A 12,489-nucleotide genomic window follows, 5' to 3' on the forward strand; every position below is an offset into this window, starting at 1 on the left:
TCCACCCTAAAATAAAGTGTCTATGATCTATTTTTTTGTGGGGATGTTAGAGACAGGAAAAATTGCTCTCACTGGATCCAGGGAAGCAAGGAAGTTCAAGCACTCTTGAGAAAAAGAAATTGTTTTTCAGTCAGATGTCCCCTGTCTTTGGAGGCAGTCTTACCCTCTTCTTTCTTCTGCTTACCTGCACTAGTTCAACCATCAAGCAGGCACTAAGAAAAAATGATGAATGGATTAGCAAGCAGATGCTTTTTAAAGAAGAAATTCATACAGACTGTTCTTCACTTTCTCAGTATGGTTATGTGAATAAAACCAAATCAACCTGTTCATTCACTTGCTCTCAAATACAGTCAGAAAAATAAGAGCTGTTTTGCCAAAAGCAGGTGTTTATATTCAAAACCTTGGTCAACTGGCAGATAATGTTATGTTTATCCTCTCTGCCTACTCCACCTTGCACAGTGTCCACACAAAATTAGCTTGACAGTTCAGGTGAATTTCAGTTTTACTGAAAGCAATGTCAAAACTCTCACTTTATTCAGTGGAGGCAAGTTTTGCTCGCTTGTTTCTCTTCCCTCCCTCAGCAAGAAACTGCCTGTTCCAAGCAATTTTACTTGTCCTCAAAGCAAGAGATGCTAAAAACACTGGATTTTGCTGGGATGACTCTCTCCCCTCCATTTCTTCCCTGCCCAAATGGGAGAACATTGTTCCCTAAGTTACATTTCAGTAGGGTACACTGAAGGATATACATCTCTGATTTTATTTTGTGGGGTTTTTTTGGGGAGTGTTTATTTTTTTGTTTGGGTGTTGGGTTTTTTTTGGTATAGAGGCAAATGACGATGAGAAAAATGGCCCCAGGAATTTACTCTTGATATATTTTACATTGTTAGAAGATCATACAGTTTCACAGAGAAAGGTCCCAAGTTTTTTATCAGCAAGATCCCACCTTTGCTTACACTTAGCCCTGTTAAGGAGTCTTTTTTAATGTCAGTGATTCTGGGCAACCGATATTCACATGAGTGGCATTTCTCTTCCAAACAGTCTGGTATGAAAAAGTCCACCTGTTAGCTTAGCTGTTTATAACTATGTGCATGTGTGCCTATTATCTGTAGCATGGTCCAGTCATTTGCAATAGATGAATATGTAGTAAAGTCTTGACTTCACAAAATAAAATTGTACCTTGGTTCTTAATAGCTCACTGCTTTTGAAGTGAAGGGTATAGTAATTTAAAAGATACCCTACAAATATTTCTCAGTGCAAAAATGCAAAAGGTGTTTTGTTTTCAATTACAAGAAAAGTTCCATAAAAACTTACACTTTTTTCACATTAAAAATGTTTAAGTTTTTTGCCATGAGAAAAACATTTCAATGACATAAATACATTTTTTTTTAATTTACCAACTTGATTGTAGCCCTTTAAGAGCCCTAGGGATGTGGTCTATCTTAAGAACTTGTCCATAAAAAACTTGGTACCCCTCACATGTTACACATTTCATACTACACTTCAAAGAAGAACCTTATATACATTGTGACTAAAGTACTGTTTATTTCGTAATCTAAACAAACATTGGAATACAGTCTATGCTTTTCTACTTTCCTGCAGACTTTACAAAGAGCTTTTTTTTTTTTCATAATTAAAACAATCTGCATACACACAGAACATGCATTCTCTAACGCCAGTAATGAAGGTAAGAAGAGTCAGTTTCCATCATCTTCCTGTTGCCTGTGTTAGAAAAAAATACTTTTGTTTTTACTGTAGTTATGGCAATGTGGCTAAGAATACAAAGACTAGAGCACAGTTTTACTCCCTGCACAGAAAACGTTCATCACAAGCATGCTGATGGTGATACATATTACATGTCTATTAAATGATAGGCATACTTTTATCCCCTTTACTCCCTTTTTAAAAATACTAAGTGGCTACGTGTAAATGCAGTGAAGCAGTTATAAGCTTTATTAATCAGAGTTGACTCAGACTGGCACCAAGATGCAGTGAAGTCCAACAAAGTCTCAGCGAAGCTTTCCACGGGCTATCGACGACCTCCGCCTCAAGGCATCTACCTTCTACTTTTTTAAAGCAGAAATCAAAGGCCTTGCATCCTGGCCAGTCCTGTGGACGGGGTGGTCTGCACTGGTGTGCCAGGCTCCCTGGAAAAGAGGCACTTGTAGTCCATTAGTGTTTAAGAAAACGTTGTGAGTGGGTTACCTTCCCCAGGCCCATGCACCCACCCCGCTCTGTGGTGTAGCCTGCTGCTCTTTGTCGGTCACGTGGCTGGCTGTGGTTTTACACCACAGAGTGGTCGTTGCTGTGGACACCAGCCAAGATAGTGTGGTTGAGCGAGGACGCCGACCGATCTGAGCCTTCGGTGGGGCCATTGGCGCTCTCGCTGCGCTGGCAGCAGAGGATCTGCTTGAAGGTTGCGCTCATTTCCTTGTCCCGGTAGGAGTAGATGATGGGGTTCATGGCAGAGTTGAACTCTGCCAGGAGCAGGAAGAATTTTTCATAGGCCAGGACGTTGCACCGGGGACAGCAAACATCAAGGAGCAGCAAGACTAATCCTGGGGTCCAGCAGATTATGAAAGCACCTAGGAAGAGAAAGAGTGGACAAAACACAACAAACTCCACAAATATACTAATGCACCATTACTCATCAAAATACCACAAGAAGCACCCAGCTGGAAGTGGCAATGGTTAATTTTCTCTTTCAAGAGCATCGTTCCCACACTCTTTCTTCACTGACCTGATGAGCAGGATGCCTTTCAAAGATCTGTAAATGGTTATGGGAACACATCAAAAGAGCAAGGCAAACCCCCATGCCCCATCCCCGCCCTCCTCACCATCTGAAACTCTTCCTGGTGAATACATTTGCATTTAAATTTGATAATGAGGAACATTTTTTCCCTTCAGCTAGAGACCTCTGACGAATCAATCTCTTGATCAGGAGAAACAATGCTGCAATTTACTTCTCAAACTAATAACAACAAAGAAAACCTTTCTGTAAGTGCTGTGACTGAAGCATCATTAATAGAAAAAGAGCGCAGGCAGCAATTCTCAAGAAAAAGAAAGCCTGGGTCTTGTTAATCCATTTCAGCCTCATTATGTAATGGAAAGTCCTAAACACACATCCTTCTTGCACTGAAATGTAGTCCTTCAACAGATCTTTTCTTAGGGCTCTATTCAATCCAAATTCAGAGGCTCCTCAGGCTTCAATAGTGTCAAAGCCAAAGAGCCTTACCCCTCCTCCTTTCTCTGTTTTGCAAAGCTGAGGAGAACAAAGCCCAGAATAAAATTCAGAGTTCAATGCAGAAATAAAATCTAATGCCTGGTTACTTTATTGGGAACACTGAATTAAAGGAAGATGCTCACTCCTTCCAAGGTTAGAGGAGTTTTATGTATAAGCACTGCTGGGGAAGTCCTTACACACCAATCATGCCAGAACAAAGATGGGCCTCCTGAGATTTTCCTGGCTGAGATGGAAAGTGGAAATCAGTCTTACCACCAGTGAGCAGGATCAGTGCAGGCAGCAGCAATAAGGGCTTCCCAGCACTACCCACTGGGCACTGTTTTCAAACTGGTTCTCCAGTCATTTTGGTATTTATTTGTTAACATACTGCTCCTGTTTTTCATTCAGTGATGTTCTCTGCAGGTCTAGCAGCTAACTCAAGTCAGTTCCCACAGCATACAGACTTTTCGCCATGCCTGTCAAGAAGGTGCCAGCTATTTCCAGTTAAGGCAGTGATGACTGTAAGCTATGCAGACACCTTTATGTTTGGATAACAAAGGTACATAGATCAAATAGAAGAATGCTTTCTGAAGGGCTTTGCAAACATGAAGAGTGTGCCAGGTGACAGACACTGGCTTTTCCATACCAAAAAGCATCCCTAAACTGAGCTTTCTTGCAGCTATTGGTGCCATAGTGCCACTCTATGCCTATCACTTTGCTGACCAACAAAGCATGCCAAAGAAAAGAAGCTGGGAGGTGAACTACCAGCTTCCAGTGCAAAGCACTGAATCCTTTGATCAAGTGACTTTGTTAGGGTCTGGCAGCAACTTTACAGCATGGGGAGGATGAAATTCTCCCATGCCGAGGTGTCATTAAACACATGAATCCACTTCATAGCTTTTGTCACCAGCTCTTTTAGATTCCTGCAGTCCTAGAAAAGAGTACCTGAAACCCATGCAAATGACTACAGTCTTTTGTCCCTTCTTTGTACCTGTTCCCATAAGACTAGAAAACTGCATCTCCTTATTTTCAGGATTGTCTATGTTGATAATGAGTCCACCCTCTGCACGGAGAAGCTCTGCTGAGCTGGTTTCTGCAGAAACCAAGCCAATCATTCAAATTCAACTACTCACTGCTGAAACTGTACATGCTGTATTTGGCCTCCTAGCTAGTGAGGCAGCAGTGGACTTTGTTCTAGCTTGAGCATCTATTTTCTTCATTATAGGCTGCCTTGGGAAAACAACATCAGAGACGGGAACACTGCAAGTCATGCGATCTACATTCAAGGAAAAAAGACAATGACAGCATCCTCACCAGGCCTGCAGCAGAAAAGTCCAATGTGGGAACAATGGAGCTGACAGGAAAGCTCTCCTAGCGTTGTTCAAAGTTGCAATTGAAAGCTTCCAATTTTCCAACTTCTTTTTTTTTTTAAATCTGTTGTTGAGAAACAACAGAACATTCTGTTGACATAACTTCTGATGTATTAAAAACAGCAACAAGAAGCTGCATGGTTGAGGCAGGTAGGAATTTGCTCCTGAGAAAGCACCAAAGTTATAGAGAAAAGTCCACATGCAACCCACTGCACTGAACACTGGTCTCAAGTGGAGTTTCTGAGCCTCTCTGGAGTCCTTAGGTCTGATAACCTATGTGCTGAGGCTTGATCGGCTGCACTCAAGAAAAAGTGGACTGTAGTTGAGCAAGCAACTAAATGTGCAGCTCATGCTACACTGAAAAATGATAAAAACAAAGGGTTGCCTTCCCAGCCAGCTCTGGAAGGAAGTCACTGTTGTGCAAGTTGTCATCCTGCTGCTCATGCCTGGTCTGGAGCTGGGTCAAGAAGGCCATGCTGTCCAGCTCCAGACCTGCTTGGATAATGTGGGCTTTTCCACTGCCCTGGCCCCCAGCCTCAGACCAGGCTGACTTTCCAACCCACTTTCCTCCATGAGACAGCAGTGGATGGTAGGGGAGCACACAATACCCAGGAGCACAGCTTTGTGCAAGCAAGCCTTCCTTCAAGCTTCTGCACAGACTGCTCACTTGTTACAGGGAAGTAAAAGCCATTGAAGCCAGCCCCATTCAGTCTAGTGAGTTTTTTATTACTTTAGCCCCTGGGATTTTCCTAGCAAAACTTCCCATCATGCTAATGGCTCATTAAGTTATTAAGTGCTTGCAAATGGTGACACAAAAAATGCCTCAGGTTTGCTCACTTGTTATTTAACTGTTAATACCCTAGAAAATACTGGAAGGTGTCAGTCGTGATAAGGGCATGTTTGAGTCAGGTACAATGCAAGGAACACAATATTGCTAGGCTCCTATTACTTCAGATTTAGGAAAGTTCATCTGTTAACCATGGAAGGAAAACAAAGCTTGAAATTTTTTTTGTTTTTACTTGTTACTTGAAATATTTGTCAAAGCAAGCTAAAACTGAGGTTAAATTTTTCTCCTCCCAAAAATGTGTTGTGCATTGATTTCACCAAGAATGAAGATCTAAAAATATCACATCTAGTAAAACAGTGATATCCAAAAGCTTCCTGCCACCATACTCTGGAAAGCCTTAAGCATACACCAAAATCTTGATGTATTTTTCTGCTCAGGAACAGAAGTGAGAGCAGCCCAAAGAACAGTGTTAGTAATTTTCATGTGCATCTTAACTTTTTACAAACTCGGTTGAACCCAAGTTACAATTACATACAAAGTAGATCTGTTGCAGTCAGTGAACTGAATCTTTGTGGATATGCCACTGTCGTACCATGGCACTAGGAGAGCTCACATGCATGAATAAAAATGCAGATTGTATGTCCTTGGGTGGCTGAAAAACACTGTTGCCTGAAGATGGGATGTCATCTCCAACTCCAGCAGTCCTTAGGAGGCATTGGCACTGCATGAAGCTGAAGAAGCTGCTCACTTGCAGCTGCATCCTACGGCGCATGGCCAAGGTCTGTCCTGAGGGTCTGGCCCCAGAGGGCTGGGTGAGGAAGAAATGCCCATCAGTCTGAGAGTGAATGGCTAGCCATTAGTCAGGAAAGCTTGAGGGAACCAGAGAAATAGCACTTAAAAGATTTAAGGACACAAGATGAAAAGGGTCCCTTTGGGCTGAGAACCATGTTTTACAGCAGGAAATATGAGTTACAACAAAGCAGTTATCACACTAATATAATTTTCTGCTGCTGCGTTATATTTCTCACTCAGGACTGAGTGCATTATCTGTCTAGCAGAGCTCTGGTAGAAGAACACTGGGGGCTTTTCAGTGCCATGATATGACTACAACACATCTGTCTTGAACCCACATCTGGTGCATCAGTGCAGATTGTCTTTCCATGGTAGCTGGATGGTTAGAAACCCCTGGGTAAGAGTGACATGGCCTGACAGCAAGATTTGATTGCAAGAGAGTAAAAACTGTTGTAGGCAGTAGGCATATGAAACCAACCATGACAAATCACACAAAAACGAGTAAGTAGAAGAACAAATGAGAAAGCAACTCCAAAAAACAGCAGCAGAAAAGAAATCAGCTACACAAGAATAAACACTGATGAAACAGTCACTCATTACTAGGATACCAGACTGGATGGCTACTCACGAAACCTCTTGGGTTAGCAGGCGAAGTGTTTCCTAAGCAGAACATTTTTTCTTTCCTTTTTTTTTTTTTTTTTGTCTTTTGCCTCGGACAACCTAAGCCTGTGTTTATTCCGCAAACATTTATTTTCCTCTAACTCAAAACAGCAAAATAAAAGAAGCACTTCTGCTTCTGCCAAGTCACACACTGCTGTCCCTTGGAGGATCTGGAAGGATGCAGCTTTTTGTCAATACACACCTATTCTGAACCACCCTTTTTCTCCTGCTCAACCATATCGTGTCCCTTTCATGTGCCCTGTTCTATCTATCTTGTGTGTTAACCCTGGCATGGGCTCACACTCCTCTTGCAAATTCCTCAGTCTGCATGGAAGTGAAAAATATTGAAAAGGCCTCTTTTAGGGAGGGAGAGGAGAGAAAAAAAAAATCTCTCTTGTGTTTTCAGTTTTGTTAAGATTACAGAAATAGAATAAGGCACTATCATATCAAAGACAGAAAAGATCCATTCTAGCTGAAATGCAGGATCATTATAATCTGCTTCTTTTGCCCATCTGCTCTTGTCCACCCATTATCCTTTCCAAATCTCCTCCTGCCCTGAGAATGGCACTTGTGCAGGCAGCTGCACCACCACTACCTCTGGCGCAATGGTGACTGAGAGAGGAAAGGACACTGAGCATCACTGTTATCACTGCTACCAGCAGGGAGAAAGGTTTTTCTTTAGGCTGAAAGCAATGCTATGGGGGTATGATTTGTTTTATTTAACGAAACCATAGCCAAAAAGGGATACAGAAATGCCTGGCATTTTCCACATCCTGGTGCAATCCTACCCTCATCAGGGAAAGCCATTTGCTATGTTAGCTGAGGAGCAAGCTCATCAGCTGCAGCACAACTGCACTCCTTCATATCCTAGCCATCTGCAAGCTGTGTCAATGACCCTCCTTATCACACTGAGCATTATCCTGTGCATAGCATGAATAGAGAGAAGTACTGCATGTAATAGATGCAGTAGTGATTATTTACAACTATGTATTGTTTTCCCTTGACACAAATATTAGAGCATGAAATCTAAAATGAATGCTGAATTATTATATATGCAAATGATTATGAAGCTCATCTATCATGCTGTAAACATACAGATGTAGGAGTAGTTTTTCTAATTCTGGTCTGACAAAATTTTCCCCAATTTTGCCACAACATTAGTACAATATAGCTGATAGTTCTTGGTGGATGAAAACACATATGTTGCTGGGTTTTACAGTTTCTGCTGGAAATAATTAACATTGGCGTAATGTCTTCTTCCACCCATGGAATTTTCATGTGAATAAGTAAAATGTGACTACCACAATACGGACCAGATTAATAAATGTAAAATAATCATATGCTAAACTTGGCAAATTCTGCAGAATTTTATATATGAAAGGCTTGCCTCTCCATCCACAGATGGCAAAACACTTGAGGAGGATGACAGAAAGTCCTTGGAAAATACCCCAGGTGGGAGAGAGCAGCTTACAGGGTAGCAGTAAGAGTGGCCTTGTTGAAAATGGTGATATCAAAACAGCCTCATTTATTGAAGGTGTCTTTATTCAAGGAAACTGTATTAATTCTGAATGAGTGAGAGATTCATAGCACACTCCTTCTGCAGTTTTTAACTGAGTGCAAAACGTTGCCTTCTCTGACATATGTCTGGGAGACTTTAACACTATGGGCACCTTTGGGTTTCAAACCAAAAATTTCTCTGGAGGGACTGTGTGTGAAAGAAAGAGGGGATATCTCAGCAGTGTAAAACAGGAAATAGGAAACAAAAAAAGGTAAATAAAATTTACATTCTTATTCATGAAACACCATCTTACATGTACTTCTCTAAGATGATTTGAAGCAGGAGGTCATGAGCACATAAGGGAAAATACACAACTAGGGGGCATATGGGAGGAGCTGGGTGATATGAGCCACCAGCTTGTCTTTAATAACACTGTATGTGCCCCATCTTTGGGGATCCCTGTTCTAGTCTCCCATGAGTTGAGCAGCTCTGAATGTGCAGCTTATGGATAAAATCCCAACCTCAGCTTTACCAAGTATCTGAACTCCACATGAAAAGGTTTGCCAGATTTTTGAGTCTCCTGCACCCAGGGTTTGTAAAGGGATTTTAAAAGAAACTGTTTCTGCTAGTATTGCATCCCTGATTTCCTACCTTCTGCACAGCTATATGCACAAGTACACTCCAACCTCTTCCTGAATCCTGTTCTGAAAATCTGAGCTGTCGAGTTTGGTCAGACTTTGCACAAAATAATGGCTGGATCATGTAGGAACAGAGAAATCATGTCTTGCTAAAAAACATATTTCCTCTTCCCAGCAGGAACACAGAACGTGTCTGCTTCAAATATCTGTCTTCACCTGTCTGCACAGAATTTATTCGGTGTTTTAGGCATGGCTATCTTTGTCAACAAATCGCCCCCTCTCTGAGGAACCTGTCTGCTTCCATCTTGAAGCATTTATCTAGTTTAAAACACATAAATGACTGAACATGAAAGCAGCCTTGGGGCTCTGCCTGTGCTCTGGCTGGACTGGGAGGAGCAGCAAGCCTTGACCACAAAGAGTGATGCTCAGTGTATGCTAGCATCACCTCGTTCTGGGCCTTAATATTTAGTATTTCACTTGTATCTGTCCATCACTCCAATCCACATCAACTTTATTATTTTCAGAAAAAAATAAAATAAAATAAAAAACTCTTCCTAAATGGACATACAGTCTCGACCACAACTGATATTTCTGCCGGCACATAGACCAGGCTACAGGTCTGGCCTCTGCTCTACCTGTTCTTTTCCAATGCTCACATCACCACATTGCTCCTGACAGTTTATCATTTAAATACTCACAAATTCTTTGGTGAAATCTGTAGGTTTCTTTTAAACCAGACACACTTTGGCATCTACACCTGCTACACATACTACACATAGGGCCAATTGGAGAAACACCTGAGGCCATCGTGGTTTTTCACAGGGTGCTGACAACAACCATTAGCCAACAACTTGACTGGCACCACTTGTTGCATGACTACCATATCTGAGCATAGAGATTGTCAGACAGAAAATACTGTGGTCAGTGGGACTGCATCTGCAGCCATCATGCCTTCCCTAATCTCAGGGAGACCAATCCCTTTTGTCTTCTCTTTCTGCTTCAGTTTGTAAGTCCAGACCAGAGGTGATGAAGAGCAGGTTTTCCTCAGCAGGACTTGTAAATAGCTGCTGGGAGTGTCTTTGGTGAGCCCACTTGCAGCAGCACTTTGTGCTTATTGCCCTGAGTGCTTGCTGCCATGTGCTGGAGGCAGGGTATGCTGACACTTGGCCTCTGACTTTCCTTCTGGAGGTCCTATCTGCTGTGTGTCTTCGTAGCTGGATGCTAAGTGGCCTGTTTCTGGAGCTTGGCACCAGCTGTGGATGTTTCCAATACCACATGGGTCTCCAAGGACTTGCATATCCCCGTAGTATTTGAGGCTTCTGAAGTTCAAAACAGCAAATAGACAGAAAAGCCTGGGCAGGACTGAAAACAAAACAAGACAAACTGGAGAGAAAATGAGACTGGATAGTAGCAAGCTGCCAGAACTGACTGCTTATTTCATGGGTGCTCATCAAACACTAGCCCAGGTTAACAATCTCTTTATGTCATTCCTTGCTTGATGCTCACAGTCCTGCAAAATGAGTTTACTGGTCTCTGGCCAGCTGATCCAGCTGTCCCCATGTATTCCATGGCTGACATCTCTGAAGGAGAACTCAAGTGCTAATGCAAATGGAGGAGACCAGGACTGTTTTTCAACTGACACCGCAAATCAAAGGAGTTTGAATAGTCCTTGGTTTCACAAATACACTTGTAATGGTTTTAAAGAACACCCTGCCAAGACAGCATGTGCAAAACACTTTCCAAAAGTAAAAGCAAAAGCTTGACCCATGGCAATTTATCTGCATTCATCCGAATCCCTCAAATCAAGGAAAATGGAACTTGTCACTGACCTAGTGGACTGCAGCAGAGGGATGGTGCACCACCCCCCTGCAAAGAGAGAAACTAAGCCTTTTATCTATAAAAAGCACTTTAGACAAAACCAGGAAATCATTAAACGCCAATGGTCAGGATTCCAACTGATTTCTAAATTCATAAAGATACGTGAAGCTAATTTCTGAATAAAAGCTTGGCTGTTGCCAGAGAAATCTGAGTATTTATCTCCATGTAAAGACAGTGACCCCCGTGGAGTTTCTCTGTTGCCAAAAAACCTGATACACAGAGGAAATTTTGGTGTCTTTTTCAACTTTTGAGTGTTCTAGACAAGCCCTTATGCTCTGTTTTGAACACAAGTGCTTCTATAGTCCCAAATCAGTGCTGGAAGCTTGGCCGGAAAAAGAACACATCATAATAATAATAGTAGGGTCCAGTATTGGTCTTCCTGGGTCATGGTGACACAGGACAAAGAAAAGCCAGCAAGAGACACCTGGGGAAAACTAGAAACAAAAATCATAGAATTACAGAAAGACTGGGATTGAAAGGGACCTTAAACATTATCTAGTCCTAAACCCTCTGCCATGGGCAGGGATGCCAGAGATCAGGTTGCTCAGGGTCCTGGCCTTGAACACTTTCAGGGATGAGGTAGCCACAAATTTTCTGAGCAACCTGTGCCAGTGCCTCACCACTGTCACAGTAAAGATTTTCTTCCTAATATCTAATCTAAATGTGCTCTCTTTCCATTTAAAGCCATTCCCACTTTTCCTATCATTCCCTGCCCTTGTAAATAGTCCTTCTCCAGCATTCTTGTAGGCCCCCCTCAGGTGCTATAAATTCTGCCTAGAGCCTTCTCCAGGCTGAATAACTCCAATGCTCTCAGCCTCTGCTTCAGCCTTCTGATCATCTTTTTTCTCTGGATCTGCTCCAACAAGTCCCAAAAACTACCTTCAGTCCATACCTGGCAACCTGTCTTCATCCCCTAGTCCAAACTCAGCCAGGATATCTTTAGGGGCACTCATTGCTCATGGTCATGACTTGGGACTTCAGGGGGGGGACAGACCCATCCCCAAACAGCCAGAGGATCCTCTCTTGAGGGATCTGGGCAAGGCTTTCAGGTCCCAGAGGTGAGGCAGCTGGAGGTGACCAAGTCTGGTGGCAATGTGAACATTGCAAAGGTGAAGGCTCACTGCAAGAGGTCATATGAGGCAGGAGCAGGACAGCTGGCACCCCACAAGCAAGGGTCACCAACTGGTCTCTATTCTGCCTGCTTCTGCAAGGTATGTTTAGTGTGCTTGGGACTTTGGTGTCTTGCTGCTTCTCTAGTAGCTGCAGTTTCCAATCACAGAAAAATTATTCACAGCCATGTTGAAAAAGCCCTGTTTGGCCACTTTTCCAACAGAAATCCATATACCCCCCATGGCACTCTGGTACTTTCCCAGGCATGGTCACAATGCTATGCTCAAGCAATACAGTTTGTTTAGCAGATTTCAAACAACTTTGGTACACAAGATTGTTTAATTGTATTTTCTTTGTTGTTAAGGACATTAAGTGTTACTGGTATTATGTTTGGATAAGCTCCAGTTGCAACACAAGATTCCAAATGAACCATGGGTGGATGCAACTTAATATGTAAAGGATTGCTTTGATTCTTACATAAATGGAAATTAATAATATTAGAAAAAAAATATTAGTCTCTATCTGTTTCCTTAATA

At 42.3% G+C, this 12,489-nt stretch overlaps 1 protein-coding gene across 1 annotated transcript in view; it reads right to left on the reverse strand.

Annotated features, from left to right (window-relative positions):
• Positions 1 to 777: 777 nt before the first annotated feature.
• The window catches only part of LPAR1 (lysophosphatidic acid receptor 1), a 70,874-nt gene continuing 59,162 nt past the window's right edge, over positions 778 to 12,489 (reverse strand). The window contains exon 4 of the mRNA XM_008923264.2: positions 778 to 2,582. Within this exon, the coding sequence (XP_008921512.1) occupies positions 2,281 to 2,582 (302 nt within the window). The 3' untranslated portion in view covers positions 778 to 2,280. The remainder of the gene's footprint in view (positions 2,583 to 12,489) is intronic.

This window comes from Manacus vitellinus, unplaced genomic scaffold, assembly GCF_001715985.3.
Source record: "Manacus vitellinus isolate BGI_N305 unplaced genomic scaffold, ASM171598v3 scaffold_9_pilon, whole genome shotgun sequence".
In the NCBI taxonomy this organism is placed as follows: domain Eukaryota; kingdom Metazoa; phylum Chordata; class Aves; order Passeriformes; family Pipridae; genus Manacus; species Manacus vitellinus.